The 19,887-nt window shown below is 53.9% G+C and overlaps 2 protein-coding genes across 4 annotated transcripts in view; one reads left to right on the forward strand and one right to left on the reverse strand.

The window, feature by feature from the left end:
- NOS2 (nitric oxide synthase 2) overlaps window positions 1-7,243 on the forward strand; it is a 47,689-nt gene extending 40,446 nt beyond the window's left edge. For 2 of the 3 annotated variants that reach the window (XM_019028405.4, XM_055388695.2), the window contains 6 exons: window positions 944-1,151; window positions 2,749-2,836; window positions 3,236-3,357; window positions 3,802-3,950; window positions 4,905-5,099; window positions 6,656-7,243. In XM_019028405.4, coding sequence (XP_018883950.4) covers window positions 944-1,151; window positions 2,749-2,836; window positions 3,236-3,357; window positions 3,802-3,950; window positions 4,905-5,099; window positions 6,656-6,763 — 870 coding nt within the window. In that variant the 3' untranslated portion in view covers window positions 6,764-7,243. The remainder of the gene's footprint in view (window positions 1-943; window positions 1,152-2,748; window positions 2,837-3,235; window positions 3,358-3,801; window positions 3,951-4,904; window positions 5,100-6,655) is intronic. The other variant, XM_055388696.2, reaches the window with a different exon arrangement.
- A 521-nt stretch (window positions 7,244-7,764) lies between these two features.
- Window positions 7,765-19,887, reverse strand: part of LOC101138463 (galectin-9-like) — a 93,313-nt gene continuing 81,190 nt past the window's right edge. Inside the window, 12 exon segments of the mRNA XM_063705970.1 lie at window positions 7,765-8,035; window positions 9,029-9,163; window positions 9,316-9,404; window positions 9,872-9,913; window positions 10,542-10,592; window positions 11,108-11,143; window positions 12,837-12,932; window positions 14,116-14,226; window positions 15,682-15,737; window positions 15,740-15,882; window positions 17,784-17,875; window positions 17,967-18,039. Coding sequence (XP_063562040.1) covers window positions 7,765-8,035; window positions 9,029-9,163; window positions 9,316-9,404; window positions 9,872-9,913; window positions 10,542-10,592; window positions 11,108-11,143; window positions 12,837-12,932; window positions 14,116-14,226; window positions 15,682-15,737; window positions 15,740-15,882; window positions 17,784-17,875; window positions 17,967-18,039 — 1,195 coding nt within the window.

The following is a 19,887-nucleotide window of genomic DNA, read 5'->3' on the forward strand; positions in this document are numbered from 1 at the left end:
GTGGGGGGTCCCAGCATGTGGGGAGCCAGAGTCCAGAGCTGGTCTTTAACTCCCAAGAGGGATCCACACCAGGTTCCCAAAGTGAGACTTGTCAAAGGCTAGTGGGAAGCCAGGCATCGTCCGCTGGCACATGTCTAGGACACAGTTGTGTTGAGTGAACTGAGTTTTTCCAAGTGTCTGCAGGATGCAACCAGAGTGCACTGCCTTGAACATTAGCTAGAAAGGAGAGCCGTCCTTATCCGTCTTTGCTTTCCCCAAAACTGGAATAAACTTGTCACTTAAGATGTATTGGGGGAGGGATGGTGTGGATGAATGGATAAATGGGCATAATGAACACAGTGACAGATGGAGAGCTGAATTAATAAGTTAATGAGAGAATGCATTAACTCACCTGCAACTGTCTGGTTCCAAGTCTTTGCAAAAGGCACTGGTTGTCATTATTATCATCATCATTATAGCTAATTATCTCAATTTAAGCTACCTCCACCGCCATTATTTCGTGGCTGCAATGTACTAACTTGGCACATGCTTTCTCATTTAATTCCCATAACATCCCCACAAGGCAGGCAATACTGTCCTTGTTTCACAAAGGGTAATTGGGACAAGATTCCACAGCTAGTGAGGACACCCAGCCAAGATTTGAACCCAGGTCTGATTGGTTCCAAAGCCTTGCCCCAAATAAATTACAATAAAGATTTGACCCCTGCCCATGAGTTGCCGACAGTGGAGGTAACACAAGTTAGATAAATGTACTGGACTGAGATCCTCCAGGACAGGCACTTATTTCGTCTCAAATTTGGTAGTCTCAGCACCATGGACAGTGCCTGGCACATGGACTTGTTTGTTGAGTGAGTGAATGAATGAATGAATACTGGGTTGTGACAGTCTTTTCCCCAAAGCGGGACAGGCACCCTGAGTCACTGACATCACCCTTGGCTTTTAGCCCTCAGAGTACAGCAAGTGGAAGTTCACCAACAGCCCCACATTCCTGGAGGTGCTAGAGGAGTTCCCGTCCCTGCGGGTGTCTGCTGGCTTCCTGCTTTCCCAGCTCCCCATTCTGAAGCCCAGGTTCTACTCCATCAGCTCCTCCCGGGATCACACGCCCACGGAGATCCACCTGACTGTGGCTGTGGTCACCTACCACACCCGAGGTGAGCCGGGGGCAGAGGCTCTGGAACAGCCCTGCTCTGCCCATTGTTGGACATCGGTTCATCAACTCGGATTCAGCTCCCTCATCAGTTCAAGGAGGGAGGGAACACCCACAGCCCAGAGTTGTTAACAGTATTAGGAGGTGTGTGGGAGAGATCTCTAGGAACCAGGCACTAAACCAAGCCTTCTGTATGTATATGATCAGTTACATTGTGGGGTAGGCACTGTGTGCATTTTACAGGTGGCACAGAAAGTCACACTGTTAGTAAGTGGAGAGCTGAGATTCAGACCTGGATAGTCTAACTGCTGAGTCCAAGTCCTCCACCACTCCGCTGTCCCACTACTCTTGGGACAATTTAATGAGATCAGATGTGAAGAGCACTCAACCCTTGGTAGGAGGCCAGTGGTTCTTAGTCTTCCCAATCATGCAGCCTGAACGCAGGGGAGATTCTGCATTGATTATTCATTCACTCACTGAGCTATTCAGTGGGTGCCCGGCACTGGGGTGGGTATGGAAATACAACAGACATCAGCCCTGCTCTCAGGGAGCATCTAGAGGCGGCAGTGGAGAGATAGGCATAGAAATAATTAGATGATTCTCATTGTGCTGAAGCCAAGAAGGAAAGGTCAGGGTCACTGAGGGAAGCAAAGTGGGCCGGGGTGGCAGGGGGCGGGGTGACGCTGCCATAGAGCGGGAGGCCAACATCTCGTCCAGGTGGTCTCGGCTCCACCACTGGCCTCTGCCCTCTGCCCTCTGCCCCCTGCCCTGCCCCCTGTAACTGAGCATTGCCTGGGTTGGCAAGGCTGGGAGCTGCCCACGCTTCCGAGCCCTCTGTCCTCAAGAAGCAAAAACACAGTTTCTAAAACCTTGGCAGAGACTCTATTTGCCCTGCTAGAGAACAGCCACCCAGACCAGGAGAGGAAAGGCAGACGTGTCCTGTGAGATCAAAATTTAATCCCGAGGAAAACCAGGGGGACCTCTGCAGTTGGTTGGAGGCCTTCTTCAAGTGCTGGGCCATTGTAAAGGGAACACAACCCAGAGAGACCTCCTGGGTTTCTACAAGCCCAGGAGGGCCCACTGAGGAGGAAAGCGAGGTGTCAGAGCAGGCTGAAATGCGCGGAGCTCATCCACCACCCAGGGTTGCTACCAGCAAGGGCCACGCTCATGAGCACGCACAGCAGTAGCCACCCTGAGGGGCCACTTCATGCTGCTGTCAGTGGAGCTCAGTGGTGAGCTGGGAGTGTTCCCGGAGAAAGTCTTTGGAAGGAGCACTGGAGTCGGAGTCAGGGAAGCTGAGCTGTCCGCCTGATTCCACCGCGACCTGAGTGACCTTTTTCAAGTCACTTTTCCTCTCCCCGTCTCAGTTTCTGCTTGGGCAGAAGGAGCAACTTGCAGCCTCTCTAAGTCCCTTTCAACGTTCCTCAGCTCCGCGCTTACAGAGGGTGCATCTCAGAACCAGGAGGACAAACAGCTGCTCATTGAGTCCTGAGAGTGCCTGAGTGGCGGCGTCCAAGGAGGCCGTGGTGTGGGCGGAGCAGCTGGTACAGTTTGCACATGGGCAGTGGGGGGACGTTGGTCACTTTGTGGTATCGTTGCAGATGGCCAGGGTCCCCTGCACCACGGCGTCTGCAGCACATGGCTCAACAGCCTGAAGCCCCAAGACCCAGTGCCCTGCTTTGTGCGGAAGTAAGCACCCCTTCCACTCTGTCCCCTGTGGGGCCGCCGACCCCTGGGAGTTCCGGGAGGAAAGGGAGGGATCTGGGGTTTAGGAGACGCTCGGAGCCCCTTGGCCCATAAAGAAGGCACTGGGGTCACACTGGTGTGGCTGCCTGTAGCAGGGACAGCGATGACAGGTGAGTCTCAAGAGTCCAGTGAGCTTGGCCCTTTTTCAGAAGGACCTGGGGGAGGTGCTGGTGCCTGGACAGAAGTGAAGCAGCCTGCAGGACGTGGGAAATCAAATAGGAGCTTCTTGTCCTCTCCACCCCCTCACGACCGCCTCCCACAGGCCCAGCTCCCCAGCTATCCTGTGTGTGCGTGGGCCTGGGGTGTCTGAGGACTGGCCCCCTCTTCTCCTGTCCTCTTCAGTGCCAGCGGTTTCCACCTCCCCGAGGATCCCTCCCATCCTTGCATCCTCATCGGGCCTGGCACAGGCATCGCGCCCTTCCGCAGTTTCTGGCAGCAACGGCTCCATGACTCCCAGCACAAGGGTAAGGCTGGAGGCTTCCCAGGTGAGAGGGGCACCAGGGGGCCAGCGCCTGCCTAGGAGCAGAACTGCAGCCCCACAAACGGTTCCTGACCTCTCTCGAGGGAAGGCCTCCCAAGTTTGCTTCCCTGTGCGGGCCTCTGCGGGTTAGAATGGCCGCCTTTCCGTCTCCTGCGTAGTAGCCAGGGCTCCCTCTCCTGGGAGTGGAGGTAACGGGAAAGTCCCTGCTTTTGATCTCCGATTGGCTGAGGGAATTCTGCATCCGCACTTTCAGTTCTGTGACTATGGATGAATGATCTGAATGCCCTGGGCCTCAGTTTCCTCATCTGTAAAGTGGGGATAATGCTATTAAATAGCTAGTGGGAGTGAAGTGAGAATTCCAGTTGGGCTTGGAGCCCTGGCGCCCTCTGGTGGCCAACATGGTAACAACAGCCCGGGACTCCTGCAGGAGTGCGGGGAGGCCGCATGACCTTGGTGTTTGGGTGCCGCCGCCCAGATGAGGACCACATCTACCAGGAGGAGATGCTGGAGATGGCCCAGAAGGGGGTGCTGCATGAGGTGCATACAGCCTATTCCCGCCTGCCTGGCAAGCCCAAGGTAAATGCAGCCTCAAAGCAGGTGAAGCATTACACACACAAGCTCCAGTGTGAGCCCTGGGTCCCCACAGGCTCCTCGCCTCCCTGAGCCTTCACCTCCTGAGCTCGAAAATGCTGGTAATTCACAACCATCAGAGTGATGCTGTGAAGAGCGTTACACCCTCTCATACAGCAGAAGCGACAGGCCTGGAGAGGTTCAGGACTAACCTAGGTCACACGCGGGTTAACCCCAGAGCCCAGCCTGCTGAAGGTCCCCAGCAGGCCCCCTGGGACATGCGACTGCCCGGGGAGAGGTGGTCCAGGCTGGCTACGCTCAAGCCTTGCAAGGCTGGAGGGCGGCCGATGCTTCCACCACGGCCATCAGAGGGGCTCTTCTGTCCCCAGGGCCGCGTTACCCCCTGAGCCTGGGGTGTCAGAGTAGACTCTCGGCCTTCACACATTTGTCCCATCAGGGCACCTCTTGGGCCCAGTGCTGTGTGCCCAGTGCTGGGGCCACTGGGCATCCTGTGTGGAGCAGGAGCAGAGAGTCCCTGACTGACTCCTGGACCTTGTATCTGGGGAGCCCGGGATCCATACCCTGCAGGGACCTAATGGATAGTCTGCATTGAGAGGCTCCCTTTTCTGGGGTGTAGGCAGAGCCCTGGGCAGGGGGACTGTCTTCATTGATGCCTTTTTGAAGCATGGCAAATTCAGAGACAGTCTGGGATCCCCACTGGATGGTCAGCCCTTTGAGGGCAGGACTGTGTCCAGCATTTATCTCTTTAATCCCAGCCAAGTCCCAGGGGTATCCATGCACCTCATCCTGAGCCTGGCCCCATGCAAGGTCCTGGCTGGGAGGGGACTCACTCCTCACCCCTTAGTGCCCCTCTCCCCGCCTCCTTGAGGACAGCAGGCCTGCCTGCAAGCCTTGTCCTGAGCAGCTGAGGACTGAACCCACTGTTTCCTCTGGTTTCAGGTCTATGTTCAGGACATCCTGCGGCAGCAGCTGGCCAGCGAGGTGCTCCGTGTGCTCCACAAGGAGCCAGGCCACCTCTATGTTTGCGGGGATGTGCGCATGGCCCGGGACGTGGCCCACACCCTGAAGCAGCTGGTGGCTGCCAACCTGAAATTGAATGAGGAGCAGGTTGAGGACTATTTCTTTCAGCTCAAGGTATAATAGTGGGTGTGTGGGCTGAAGGTGCCTGCCAAGGGCACAGGCCGTTGGAGCCAGGACCAGGGGTGGCAGGTAGACCCAGGGGAATCAGGCCCAGAAAGGTTCTGGACCCCAAGAGAATCTTAGAGATCTGAGCTGGGTGGGCTGTCAGAAGGCCCTACTGCACATCCTGGACTGGTTGGCAGCTTTGAGAAGTCGGGTGAATGTGTTCCATTTTTCCATCTGTAGAATGGGGGCAGTGAATGTGTTCCATTTTTCCATCTGTAGAATGGGGGCAGGAGAGTCTCCCTGGCCTCTCCCCAAACCCCCCTTTCAGAAAGTGTCTGCGTGGCCAAAGCAGGGCTGTGAACACAGGGGAGAGCAAGGCTGCCCCCCGTCAGCCTCGTGTGAACCTCATACTTCTTATTTACACCCAGGCTGGTGTCTGCTCACCCTCATCCCCCCAGCAGGAAGGGCTTGCATGTTATTGATGAAGATAATAGTGATATTTATCAAGGGCTTACACTGGGCATACTGCTTTCCAAGGATTCTCATGTGACATTTCATTCAGTCCTGCCGAGGACTTTATGAGGGAGGCACCCCCTTTTACAGAGGGAAGGGGGCCTACGGGGACCACAGCAGTAAATGTGAGAGCCTAGAATTCAGTCTGCCTCTCTCTGGTTCCAAACCCTGTGATTGTCACTTCCATACTCTCCCTAAGACACATTCATACGTTCAACCGAACATTTATTGAGCACCTACTATGTGCTAGGGATAGAGCAGTAAATGAATCAGGCAAAAATTCTTTACATTCTACTGGGGCTGACAAACCCAAACAAGGAAGAGGTGTAGTGCTTCAGAGAAAATAGCAGGAAACATCCCAGGGAACGCTGGGGAGTATAATTTTAAATAGGGTGGCCAGGGAAGGCGGAGCTGGAAGGCGGCATCTGAGAATAAACCTGAGATGGTGAGGAGGAGCCCTGTGGATACTGAAGGAAACACTCTGGGCTATTCTGGAGGGGCAGCAGGTACAAAGGCCCCGGGGGTGGGAGTTAAGCTGGTGTGTTTGAAGAACAGTGAGGAGATAACAGGCATTTCCCCAAATGTGTTCAGTGGGTCGGTAGACAGTTGGCATCAAAAAGATTCCAAGGTCGAATAGCCTGGGAGATGCTTAGTTAAGGCAAGGCAAACACGTTGCTTTACTACAAGACTTCTGGGAGCCTTCAGCATGCTGCTGTTCATCAGGACCCTTCAAGGCTGGAAGGAAAGAAAGGACGTAGCATTTCCCAAACATATTTATCTCAGAGCTCACACCTCCTGGAGTATCTTGGGTGGGGGATGAACGCTGGGCAGGAAATGGGTATGCTAAGTAAAGCTTTGGAGATGGTTAGAGGGCCTGCACCAGATCAGGTGCTGAGCGGGGTTACGGTCTAAACCAGGTTCAAGCACAATCTAAGTATAACAGTTGGGAAGACAGATGGCTCATGAAGGTCCATGTGATAGGGAAGCTGGGCAACCCCAGGGGCTCATCCCAGCCTGGACTTGACACGTTGCTCTCTGTTTTTACCTAAAAGAGCCAGAAGCGCTATCACGAAGATATCTTTGGTGCTGTATTTCCCTACGAGGCAAAGAAGGACAGGGCGGCGGTGCAGCCCAGCAGCCTGGAGATGTCAGTGCTCTGAGGGCCCACAGGAGGGGTTAAAGCTGCCGGCACAGAACTTAACAATGGAGCCAGCTCTGCATTATCCGAGGTCACAGGGCCTGGGGAGATGGAGGAAAGTGATATCCCCCAGCCTCAAGTCTTATTTCCTCAACGTTGCTCCCCATCAAGCCCTTTACTTGACCTCCTAACAAGTAGCACCCTGGATTGATCGGAGCCTCCTCTCTCAAACTGGGGCCTCCCTGGTCCCTTGGAGATGAAATCTTAAATGCCAGGCCTGGCAAGTGGGTGAAACATGGAACTTGCTGCTGAGTGCACCACTTCAAGTGACCACCAGGAGGCGCTATCGCACCACTGTGTATTTAACTGCCTTGTGTACAGTTATTTATGCCTCTGTATTTAAAAAACTAACACCCAGTCTGTTCCCCATGGCCACTTGGGTCTTCCCTGTATGATTCCTTGATGGAGATATTTATATGAATTGCATTTTATTTTAATCACACTGTATGCGTGTGTGGGTGTTTTGTAGGGAAAGCTCTTCTCAGAGTGGGGAGCTGGTGGGTGTCACAGCCTGGACAGATCCCTGACAGAGGGACACCCCAGGCAGTCCATGGCTCCTCTGAAATGGCTGCCAGGTGTGACAGCAGCAGATGGAGCTTCGTGCTGGTCCAAAGACCTGTGGTAGGGCAGGGGGCGCAGGCCTGCCTCCCACACAAAGTATCTGAAACGGGGTCTGGTGAGGGTGGGATTGTCGCATAAGGCCAGTGTTTCGGGGAAGGCCTTGAGCTTCTTCTTGGACACTGTCTTAGAAAGCGTTTTGCTCTGGGGCCACTAGTCTCATGTGAGACTGTGCCTTGGCCAGTACGGATGTGGTCCCTGGGAAGGCAGCGTGTCGAGGTGAGTGTGGGCCACAGCATCCTCGCCTGAGGGACTGGGGACCCTCTTGGGTTTGGAGCAGGCCAAGGAAGCCTTCTTAGGAGAGGGGCCCCGTTTCCTTCTCCTGGTCAGAACGAAAAAAGGAGCTCAGCGGCGGCCACTGGGGTCCTGGCAACACATGGCTCCCAGCTTAGGTTTGGCCTCTGCCTCCTGGGTGCCCTGGCCGACTTCACCCCCTCGCCCGCCACCTTCCCCTTCTAGCAGTAGCATCTCAGGGGCAGGAGAAGGGGCAGTGCCAACCTCAGGCTCCAGGAAAGCTCCATGCCCTGCGCGACAGCCGTGCATCTCAGCAACAAGGCCAGGAGTCCGCTCCGGACCAGGGCTTTCCAGCTTTAATGTGCGCACCTCGTCTGGGGTCCTGTGAAAACAGAGACTCTGACCTCGCAGGTCGGGTGGGGTGCGGGATGCTGCGTTTCCAACAAACTCCCAGATGCAGCTGGTGCCACTGCTCTGAGGACTACTATGGGGCCTGAGGAACTGGATTCTTGCTGGGCTGAGCAGGATGTGTTGGCATCACCTGGATGCAGAGCTGGGCTTCCTGGCAGTGGTCCAGTGGCTGGCAGAACCCCACACATGAACACTGAGCCACTTTTCCCATGCAAGCCCTAACCCCTAATGCTGGGGAGACCCACAATGGAACACACACCCAGACGGTGCTTCGGGTTGGCTTCTCCTGACCCCCCTCCCCAAGCCACCTCCTCCCACTGGGATGCCAGGTCTGAGGAGCCAGCTCTGACCCTGCTGTGGCCCTCACAGGCTCTGCCCCAGCCCCTCTCCCATCTCGGAGGCATGGGGCTGTTTCCTGGTGTCCCCCATTACCACCTTCCTGTGTCCGAGACTCCTGCCCAAAAGGCTAGAGCCCCAGCCTGCTTTCTCCAACACCCTCGTGGGATTTGTGAGGGACCCTCTGGGAGGAGGTGTGAGGTCAGGACCCCCTGCCCAAAGGGAGTCCATGCTTTCCCATCCCACTCCTCTCAGCAGCACCGCCGCCCGATTCCACAGACTCCAAAATGTCTCCAAATGAATTAAAGAAGCCACGGTCAACCCACATGAATGTGCCAACAAGCATTTTCATTTCTTTATTTTAAGGACACTGGGAAAGGAGCCAGTCCCCTGAAGAGAACACTCTTGGTGGAGGCCAGTGGGATGCCATCAGGCTGGCTTTCCAGGAGGGGGTGAAGGGTTGATGCAGGGTGCAAGGTGAGAGTTAGGTTAAAGGTCAGAGGGGAGGGGCTGAGGACATCACCTCCCACCAGGAGTGGATAGCTGGTGGCTTGGGACTGGGGTGGAGCTGCGTGGGGGATGGGAGGGGACTGAGCATGGGGCTTCATCTTCACTGCCCACTCCCCACCTCTCCCCAGCTGTGCCCCTCTCGTCAGACCCCCAAGAGTTGTTGATCTGGGTGTTGTGGACCACAGCATTCTCATCAAAACGGGGATTCAGGTGGAAGGCGATGTGGTTCCCAGAGTGCGGGTTGATGTGGAACCTGGGGTGGGCAGCCCACCTGGACCTTCGTCCACTGAGTTCTGGGCCTTATTTCCTCCCCGTCATCCACAGCCTGCTCAAAGCCAGGGGAATGGCTGGAATCACCTTGAAGGGCTCTCTCTTCCCAGAGGTCAACTGGAGCCCTTAGCTTACCTCTGAGCACTGGGCAGGACAGTGCCCAACAGGATGATGGACTTGGATGGGTACAGCCCTCCCGGAATGATGGTGACAAAAGGCGTCGGCTTTCAGAAGGAGAGGCATGGGTCAGCCAGTGGCAGCCAGGGCAGCCACCACACAAAAGGGAAGATTGTACCAGGTCCCATGAATTTGGGCTGTCAGCTAAGAAGAAACCAACGATATCTGTACTTGGTTCCATAAAAGCCAAAGGAAAACTTTCCAGTGCTCCTCATATTAATGGGCTTAGATTAGTGTCATGAAAGGAACTTTGGCCAAACACAAAAATACTCGTCTCGTGGGGTGAAAAGGGAGGGCCATGCAATGCGCTCATATTGACACGACAGTTTTAAGGTTGAAAGCTCCTCTCCACAGTCTTCTAATTCGCTGGAATGCTTTGAAGCCCTTCAGCTTACCATTTTGAAAGCCCTTCGCTTTTCATTTTGCAAGGCTAGTGGATACCCCCAAAGTGGCCCTTCACCCCCAGCCTGCCCACCACAAACAGAACCTCCGCCCTCCCTGAGAAACCACTTACATAGGCGGGGTGGGGGTACATCATAGGTGGGATGGCGGGAGTCTGTTGATAAGAAACCAGGAAATTCAATGGGAGAGCACATGGGTGCGCGAGCACTCACCCACGCGCACCCACGCGTTCTAGAGAGGGCTCCACTGTGAGGCTGACCTCATGAGCCTTTGGCCCTTGGACTCCCCCATCCACCTCCGTTTTCATGTTAGCCTTCCTGGAACTTCCTGCCGTGTTCCCGGACCCCACCACGGTCACCTGCCCCTCAACCCCTCTGCAGGCAGCCCCACTAACGCTAAGCTTCCGGCCTGATTTGCACCAGCAGGAGAAGAGCTTAAGCCTATGATCAGTAGTGACATCCTGGGGACCCAGGATGCAGGGCCAGGAACCTCACATCTGGGTGCTGGGGCACTCCCCACTTGGTGACAGACGGACCAGTTTCCCTCCTGGTCTCTAGGGGACTTGCCTCTTCCACCACTGGATAAATCCTGCTTCTTCCAGAATCTCTGCTGTCCCAAGGACAGCTTTAGCCACATGTCACCTGAGCCAAGCACTCAGCCCCTAGTGTCCCCATCCTCCTTGCTAAACCCCTTTCTTCCCAACTCTAGCGCTCTAGGGAATTTAGTTCTTGGTGAAGGAGGACACTGTGCAGCTGTGAACTGACCAGAACTTGTAGACTTACAGAGAACATCTGTCCAGGGGCGCTCTGCACTGTGTGGATGACTGTCTGGGTCTGGAAGAAAGAAACCAGGTCTCACCCAGGCTCTCACGTGTGAAAACCACCAGCTCCCACCAGAGGGCGCCACATGGCAGGCACCCTCCAGGGGGCGTAACAAGCCCAATGGCCCCACAGACCCCACAGAGGGTGGGCCCAGGTGTCTCTTCTCTCAAGGGGATGAGCGAGGGGCAAAGGTTAGAACCCTGGAGAAGACAGATAGGGACGCTGGTGGCTCTGGCCCATCTTTCCTCTCGGGGAAACGTCTCAGCCTAGCCTCGCTTTGCAGGTGACAGAAGTGAATGTGGGGCATGGTCTTCCGTGGCTGCCCACGGGGTGGCAACTCAGGTTGTTTCATCACGGCCAGCCAATCACATCCAACCCCCAACCTCACCAGGCCGGGCAGATGGTCAAGGGCCTGGCCTGTGCCCTCCCTACTCCCAATGGGAGAGGCCCAATGCCTGGCCCTGCCTCCTCCATGAGCCCAGAAAAGCCAAAATGAGGACGATCCAAAAAGAAAACAAGAGACTTACAATGGGAGCCGGGTTGGCAGGCCACACGCCGGGAGGCTGGAGGGGTGAGGAGAGTCAGAATGGTGGTTATCGCGGGCACCACAGAATGGGAGGAGATGGTGGCAAAACTCCAGGGAGGCTCTTGTGCTCAGAAATGCCTCCCCAGACACACCCACCTCCCTCTTGCTCCCAAGCAAGCCTTCCTGAGCCCGTGGCACCCAGATTTTTACCCCCAGGTGCACAGGGCTTTGCGGTTGGAGGGTAGGGTATCCCCATTGGTTCCTCTTGAGAGAGAGGAGACTGGGTTTGATAGAGACCTCATTGTTCTCTGTAGCTCCCACAGCCAAGAGCATTACTTCCAGTGCCATATTTTACCACTAAGGTGAGAAGTGGTATTTGTTGAAGGCCTACTGTGGGCTGATTCCTGGGTTTCAGTGCTTTCCAATGAGGGAAGCAGCCTCAGCTCCTGTGTCCCTGGTGAGGCAATGAGGCTTAGAAAGATTAAGCAACTTGCCCAAGCTCGCCCAGGTGGAAGGGATCAAATCCAAAATGGCAGCCAGTTCTGTCTGACTGTATCCAGCACACTTTCTATCCTCCCCAGGGCCAGGGCCAGGGCCAGGGCCAGATTTGGTCTGCCCTGCAAATGTTCCCTGGGGCTCGACCAGTCCTGAAGTCAGCGTGGCAGGAGGCAGGTGCCCTGTCTGTACCGTGATGAGCCATAAGAAGACTGCATAGACAAAGCGCCCCTCCTCCCAGTCCCCACTACTTGAGTGGCCAGAGGAAGGGCTGCTCGCCTCCTTGTCCTGGATCCTGCCCCACCCAGTAGCCTGTTCTTGCCCTGGCTGGTATCCCATTCTCCCTGGCTGTGTGAACCACATTCCACATTCATTCACTGAGTGCAAATGAACAAGGCACAGTTCCGGCCCTCTGAAGCCTCATGGGCATAGGGAGATGGGGGTGGAGTGACGGGGACAGACAACGCAAACACAGTTACAATGGGGTGCTGTGAACTGGCATGGCACAGATACGTACAGACTCCGTGGGGACATGGGGGAGCGTCCAACAATATTCCAGGCGGGGAGGACTCCCAGAGGAGCGACACTGAGGCAGAGCATGGAAGGGCAATTAGGCGTGTGCTGGGGGCAGGCTGGCAGAGGATGCTTCCGGGACCAGGGACAGCATATGCAAAACCATGGTGGCCCGAGAGGGCCTTGAGTGAGCTGCAGAGGCTGCGTGAGCTTCGTGGTTTGGGGGTGAGGCAGCGAGGTGGATTGGGGTCAGACTGGGAGGAATTTGTATGCCCTGCTGGGGAATTTGGGCTTTATTTGAAGGGCTGGGGGCTGTTAAGATTTTTAAGCAGGGAGAGGGTGTGATCAGATTTGCTTATAAGAAGCACTTATAAGAACTTAAGTGCTTATAAGAACCACTGTGACAGTGGTTGGGTGAGGGGGGTGGGGAACTGGACCCCTGTCGTCATGGTGAGGAATCCTGGAGGCCTGGGCCACATCGGTGGCTTCAGGAGGGAGACACGTTCGTGCCTTGGAGAGACGTAAAGAAGAGGGAGTGAAGAATCCAGGGCGACCCCCAGGTCCCCAGCTCTGGGTGCCCAGCGGACAGAGACAGGGAACTCTTGGGTGGGCAAGATGGGGCCTGTAGGCCCTGGGTGGCCTGCTGGCTGGGGCCAGCCTCTCAGACCCTCGGTCCTTCCTACTGTCTGCTCAGCCACCCAGGGCCTCTGTGTTGAACTCACTTTTTGTCTGCGCCCCCTGGGCCTGGGTGGGAAACAGACAGGCTGGGAGAACGGCACCGTGGAGAAGGCAGGCTGAACAGGGACTGTGCGGGGGTTCTGTTAAAACAAAAGGCACCGGGCAGTGAGGAGAAGCATTAATAGAGCCAAGGAGAAGCCGAAAGGCAGAGGCAGGGGCAAGAGGGAGAGACCAGGCAGGCAGGGGGATGAGGCAAGGGGGTTAGGGCCACGCCGAGGTGGGAGGGGAAAGGGCCAGGCTCAGGTGAGCAGCACGGCGGGGGGGCAGTCTCCCTCAGCTCTTCCCTCCCCATTCACCCACAGGGGAGGGAGTCAGGGAAAGAGGGAATGAGAGATGAGGACCAAAGGGCGAGAAGCCCAGATTTGCTGAGGGCCTACTGTGTGCTTCGCTGATCTCAGGAAGCTCCCTCGAATGCCAAAAGGGTAACAGCAGCTCCCACCCAACTGCTGGTGCCCTGTGGGAATGTGGGCCCAGCACACCCTAATCTTCCCATTTTTCACGTGGTATTGGTATCTCCTGACCTTCTTTAGTTTTATTTATTTTATTTTATTTTATTATTTAAACAAAGTTTTTTGGAGACAGGGTCTTGCTATGTTGCCCAGGCAGAACTCTAATTCCTAGGCTCAAGCAATTCTCCCGCCTCAGCCTCTTGAGTAGCCAGGACTGCAGACCTCCACCACCATACCTGGCTCTCCTGACCTTTTAGATGTTGGCAACACATTCAAAGTTGTTAAAACACAGAGGTCAAACAGACCCTGGTGTGGGCCCAGGGGGGCCACTGTGTGACCTCTGATATCTGTCTCCTCACTGAACCACACAACCACCCATGGGGGGCAGGCAATGACCATTCTACAGATGAAGAAACCTAGGCTGAGAGAGGTGAAGTTGCTTGTCTAAGATCCCACAGATGATGAATGGCAGAGCTGGGAATTTGAACTGGATTCAGTTTGGTTCCTTAGCCTGTGTTCTTTCTAGAACAATATGGCCTCCTAACCAGGGTGGAAATCAAGGCGTGAGGAGAAAGGGGCAGCTGAGGAGTCTGGGAGACCAAGGCAGGTGTTCCGGACACGGACAGTAACACAGAAGGAGGGGCAGAGTGACAGAGGAGAAGGGGAGGGCAGGTACCGGGACAGGGAAACAGAGGTTGTCCCCAGAGTGACCTGGGTTGGAGATTGGCTTGGGTCCACCCAGCAGGGCCTAGGCACAGCTACGCTGGGCCCTGCATCCCAGCCCCTGGGACTGGTGCCAGGTGGACAGTCTGACCTGGAAGCTGATGTAGGACAGCTGCACAGAGCCATTGGCGGAGATGGTGTCCACACGGTGGAAGGGCACCCGGTGGAAGTACTGCACGAAGAGGCTCCCGTTCACCATCACCTGCCAGAGGAGAGCACGTGTTCCGGGGGAGGCATCCCAGGCTGGGATGGGGACCACCCCTGAGCTCCTGGACCCTCCTTCTAGAAAATGAAGACCTGAGTCTGGTCTTCAGTGTGGGGCCAGTTACAGGAACGTGTGTGTGACCCAAAGTGCATCAACCCGAGTCTCTACTGGGCTCCTGTTGGACTTTTCATTCTTCTGGTTGTTTCCTGCAGTAGGTTTGTCTTTCTAGTCTTAGCTCACCTGGGGTTTCATTTATTTATTATTTATTTTTCCTTGAACAATTTTTTTTTTGAGATGGAATGTCAGTCTGTCGCCCAGGCTGGAGTGCAGTGGTTCAAGTGATTCTTATGCCTCAGCCTCCCAAGTAGCTGGGATTACAGGTGCCCACCACCACAATCAGCTAATTTTTGTATTTTTAGTAGAGATGGGGTTTCACCATGTTGGCCAGGCTGGTCTTGAACTCCTGACCTGAAGTGATCTGCCCTCCTCAGCCTTCCAAAGTGCTGGGATTATAGGCGTGACCCCCCGTGCCCATCCCCTTCAACTTTGATTTTAAGTGCCAGGGTACAAGTACAGGATGTGCAGGTTTGTTAACGAGGTAAACGGGTGCCATGGTGGTTTGCTGCACAGATCAACCCATCACCTTGGTATCAAGCCCAGCATCTGTTAGCTAATCTTCGTGATGCTCTCCCTCCCCCACCAGGCCCAAGGGTATGTTGTCTCCCCGCTTGTGTCCATGTGTTCTCATCATTCAGCTCCTACTTTTAAGTGAGAACAGGCGGTGTTTTGTTTTCTGCTCCTGTGTTTGTTGAGGATAAAGGCTTCCAGCTCCATCCATGTTCCTGCAAAGGACATGATCTTGTTCCTTTTTATGGCTGCAGGGGTATTATTTATATATGCATAAAATGCTCATGGGGAGCAGAGGAGAGGTGACCTCAGGTTGCATACTGAGTGGATGGGGACATCCTTATCTCAGATAAGCATACTCGGACTGACTTACCCACAGGCTTCTCAAGCCCAGAGACCTACTCTTCTTGCAAAGGTAATTTGCAATGTGCTTACAAAACTATACCCTTAATAGACCCTGGATGAAGGCTGGAACAATGTCGCTGAAAAATAAATGTTACCAGGCACCTGGAGAGGAGGTATGGTGATAGCAGAGGAATGGCATGAGCTTGGAATTCAAAGACACACAACACCAAACAGCAACGTGATGACTCCTCTAGTTTTTATTTTCAGAGTAAAAGAAGCAGCAGGTGCACCTGTAGATTCAGATAAAGGTGCATAAGGTGACTAGGCAGCCATGGGTAACACCTTACAAGGAAATGATTGTGTTATCTGTATAGTAGCATCACTCTGGCTGAATGTCAATCAAGGTGATTACTTAAGCCCATTTGCCTGATAGGGCTGGGGGTCCCCGGGGTGAGAGGTGGGGAGGGGTTTCCTGCTCACCTTGAAATCTGAGCTCTGTAGCAGGAAGCAGAGGTCAAAGGGCATCCCCTGCTGGAGGGAATGTGCATCTTCCTTTCCTCAGGCCCCCATCTTCCTTTCTGCCTCCTGTTGTACACCATGTACCCTCCCTCTTCAAACAGAAGGTTGAAGTGGAAGGCAATGCCATTTCCACTGAAGCTGGTCTGAAAGTTCACAGCAAACCTAGGCCCAGGGAAAGCAAATAGTCTTCTGTGGCATGGGTTATTGCCAGTGACAGGCACAGGAGGGCTTCGGTGCCTCTGCCTTGCATTTATCTGGGATCTTGCATACAACTTGCGTCACAGAGACTGCTTGGTTGGCATCTTTTTGTTTCTCTAATTTGGATCTAATGTGTTTTTGTGCAATTATTGGATTTTGCCTTTACAGTATGATTTTCTAAAAATAAGTAGAAAATGCTTAAGGAAAAGTGCTGATATTAGCAAAAAAGAAGAGGCCTTGGAAAGTGATTACCAATTGTTACCAAAGATGGAAGTTGTTAAGCACACCTAGAAGAGAGAGCCTTCCATGCCAGTGGACACTTGTTGGAGGCTAGCACAAGCCTGATTAAGTGGGAAAGAAGAGAACAAATGTAAAGAGCACATGAAATTGGGGCCGGGCGCAGTGGCTCACGCCTGTAATCACAGCACCTTGGGACGCCAAGGCGGGTGGGTCACTTGAGCCCAGGAGTTGAAGACCAGCCGGAGCAACAGTGAGATCTCATCTCTACTTAAAAAAAAAAATTAATTAGCTGGGCATCATAGTGCACTCCTGTAGTCCCAACTGCTCCAGAGGCTGAGATGGGAGGATTGCTGGAGCCCAGGAATTGGAGGCTGCAGTGAGCTATGATCGTACCACTGCACTCCAGCCTGGGTCAAAGAAAAAAGTCCCTGTCTCAAAAGAAAAAAAATAATTAATTAAATGAATAAATGAATAAATGGAGATGATTACATTTGAAATACCTCTGAATGTATTTTTTTCTTTTGGAGCCCTTCAGCTTCATCCCTGTAGTCCTTTGGAAATTCCTGCCCCAAGGAAGGGAGAGACAGAAAGCTCCCGAGAGGAGAGGGCCCTCTGAGGTAGGATCTGTCTCTATTCGACAGGATGGGAGTCGGAAGCCCTCCTGGTGCTGGGAGGTGGGGGAGGCTGAGGGAGAGGAAGAGAGGAAGGGGAGGAAGATCAGGGGTGTGGTCCTGATTCCCGTGGTTGGAGGGTTCAGGGGGATCAGGGCCTCCATGCCCTTGGTATCTCCTGGGGGAGGTCAGCAAGAATCTAGTGGCCGAACTGATGTTGAGTTGGGATCTGCAAGGCCCAGAAGGTCTTAAGGAGAGGACCCCTGGGACTTAGGCAGAGAGGCTTCTGTGGGAGAACCATGAGTCCAGAGGCTCTTCTGTGGGCCCCGCAGACTTCAGCAAGCCACCCTGTGGTCTCCTACCCAACCAGGAGAGAGCTGCACACCTCTGTGTCACCCAATCAGGGTGCCTCGGCAGGGGTCAGCCAGGCCTGCGTGAGGGTCTAGAGCCCTCCCAGCCACTGAGAAGCCATGTGAGCTCTTCTCTGTTCCCAGACAGCCCACCTTGGGAGGGAGGAGGGGGTGGGAAACAGCCCTGATACAATGTTAGTATGTTGAATTGACTTAGTAGTTTCTAGAAAAGGCCTCGAAACCAAAAGAGACCAAATTACTTTTGATGGCAATTTTCAATATTTTCACATCAGCAGAAGGAGAGCTTCAGAGTGGATGAGAGCAGTTACGGGAAATAGAGGAAGTTTGATTTTTGCAACTCTTAGTCACAGTGTGCAAGGTTCAACCCAGAACATAATCATCCAACTCTGACCATCCCACGCCCTCCTTAGACCGTCAGCTCCCAGGGCCCCATTCATCCTGGAGTCCAGGTTAATGGCACCCCTGGGTGCAGGTTGTGCCTGTGGAGTGCTGCCCTGTGGCATGGGTTAGGGACGCATTGTGCCTCCCCTGAGCCAGGCACGTGAGCTTGGATGTTGCTGTTTGAACCAACCCAGGCTCACAGGCACAGTGGTTTACTAAGGGACGAGGCTGGAGTGAAACATTTCCATCCATATACACACACCTGGTTCCACTGGAGCTGAGAACGTTCCCATTGACAGTGATCTGAAGTCCATCCTGGAGACCTCCTTGAATAGTCCCAGAAAAGGGGACGGCCTGCAGGGAGAAGGTGTGGGACCATCAGTCAGGTGGCCGGCCTCCCGTTTGCTCCCCTCCAGCGCTAGTCAGTGGCCGGCCTGGGTTTGACAGCGCCATGCAAGGGGATAGGGTGCGGCTGTGACCAGTATAGAGGGAGTCGCAGCCCCACGGGTCTTAGAGTCCTGTGTGGAGGCAAACACAAATCCAATTAGTTACTCAGACAGTCTAAGCTTGTGATAAGGAGAAGCCTGGCCCTGAGAGGACGCGACAGGGAACTGAGCTTGTGTGAGAGTCTAAGAGGCAGTGGAGGCTGCAGCAGGAATGCACCAGGCAGAAGGCCTTCCTTCCAGGCAGGGAAGTAGCAGGCAGACACCCTGGGCTGCTAAGGAATTAGGTAGCAATGGGGGCTGCTGGACCTTATGTCAAGCTCCCAGCAAAGAGCCCAGGGCCCTGGCTGGGGACTCAGGACGCCCAAGGGACATAAGGGACCCATCAAGGGTCTGGAGGGTAAACCTTCGACTCACCCGAGAAGGTCAAGAAGAAGCCATCCCCCTCTCCCCACCACCATATAACAATGGCTACCGTGACCTTTGCCCTCCTGGCCACCTTCAGCAGAGCATCTTCCCAGATGCCTTCTGTAGCCGTGGGGCAGCCCCCTCCTCTATTTCTGCCCCCAGGCTCCCCATGCCTTCCCTCAGGCCCTCAGCAGCCCCGAGGCCTAGCATGGTTTCCCCACCCATCCCAGGCCCCACGGGCAACCACTTTGTCAAATTCTCTCTTCCGGGGCTCTTTAAAGGAGCAATGGGCCGTGGTGAGGCATGCATCGTTTTAGAGTCAGGCCAACTCCAGGTCTGAATCCTAGCTCTGCTGCTCATGACCTGAGTGACCTTGGGAAGCCTATTTCACCTCTCTGTGCCTCAGTTTCCTCATCTGTAAAATAGGAAGGTGTTTCTCCTACTGCATATGATTGATGATTTTGTGAGAAACAGCCTGTGGTAAAAGAGACTGGCACATAGGAGATGCTTCACCACTGTCACCCACCCCCCACCTTGATCTCTCTGAGCAAAATTCACAAACTGGTACTTCCAATTTTCAAAGTTTATTCCCAAAATGCCTCATATCCAGTGTGGTTCTATAACCCGCATTAAAGCACAGTTCTATCTCCTGGCTGATTTTCACATTCTTCGAGTTTTTAATGTCTTCTCTAATATCTCCTTTAGGTCAATTTCCTACACAAATTAAATGCCTAAAGGAGCCAGGCAAGTGATGTGTATGGGTGAGATGGCCAGGTGGGGGAGTGGTGGGGACTGTGGCAAAGTAGAGGTCACACCCCTCATCTGAAAAGTCAACATCTACTCAGTGCTAAGCAGTGATTGCCATCTGGGCCCAGTATTGGCAGAGCTTCCAAATTTTTAAGAGAAGACAGAAGTCTGGATTTTTATTTTTCTGTAAAATTTTCTAATTTCTTAGAGGAAAATTTTTGTCAAAAAGGATTATGTTAAAGTTCCTGGCTGGGTACAGTGGCTCACATATATAATTGCAGGACATTGGGAGGCTGAGGCAAAACAATCACTTGAGACCAGGAGTTTGAGGCCAGCCAGCCTGGGCAACATAGTGGGACCCCCATCTCTACAAAAAACAAAAAAATTAGCCAGATGTGGCACACACCTTTAATCCCAGCTACTTGGGAGGCTGAGGTGGGAGGATTGCTTGAGCCTGGGAGGTTGAGGCCACAATCACGCCACAGCACTCCAGCCTGGGCAACCAAGTGAGATCCTGTCTCAAATGAAATTCCCCAAATTCCCATATTATAGAGATACAAAATGAAATATTTGCAATGGAATGGTATCTCTGGATTTGCTTCCACATATCTGAGGATGGGAAGGGAAGCAAGCGAGGGAGGGTATAGGATGAAGCAAGATAGGCCTGAATTGATCATTGTTGGAGCAGAGTGATGGGTGTGTGTTGTTGATGGTACAATTCTCTCTGCATGTTTGAATTTCCTATAATAACAAGTTAAACACTGTGCA

This window comes from Gorilla gorilla, chromosome 4 (genome assembly GCF_029281585.2).
Source record: "Gorilla gorilla gorilla isolate KB3781 chromosome 4, NHGRI_mGorGor1-v2.1_pri, whole genome shotgun sequence".
NCBI classification, from domain to species: Eukaryota; Metazoa; Chordata; class Mammalia; order Primates; family Hominidae; genus Gorilla; species Gorilla gorilla.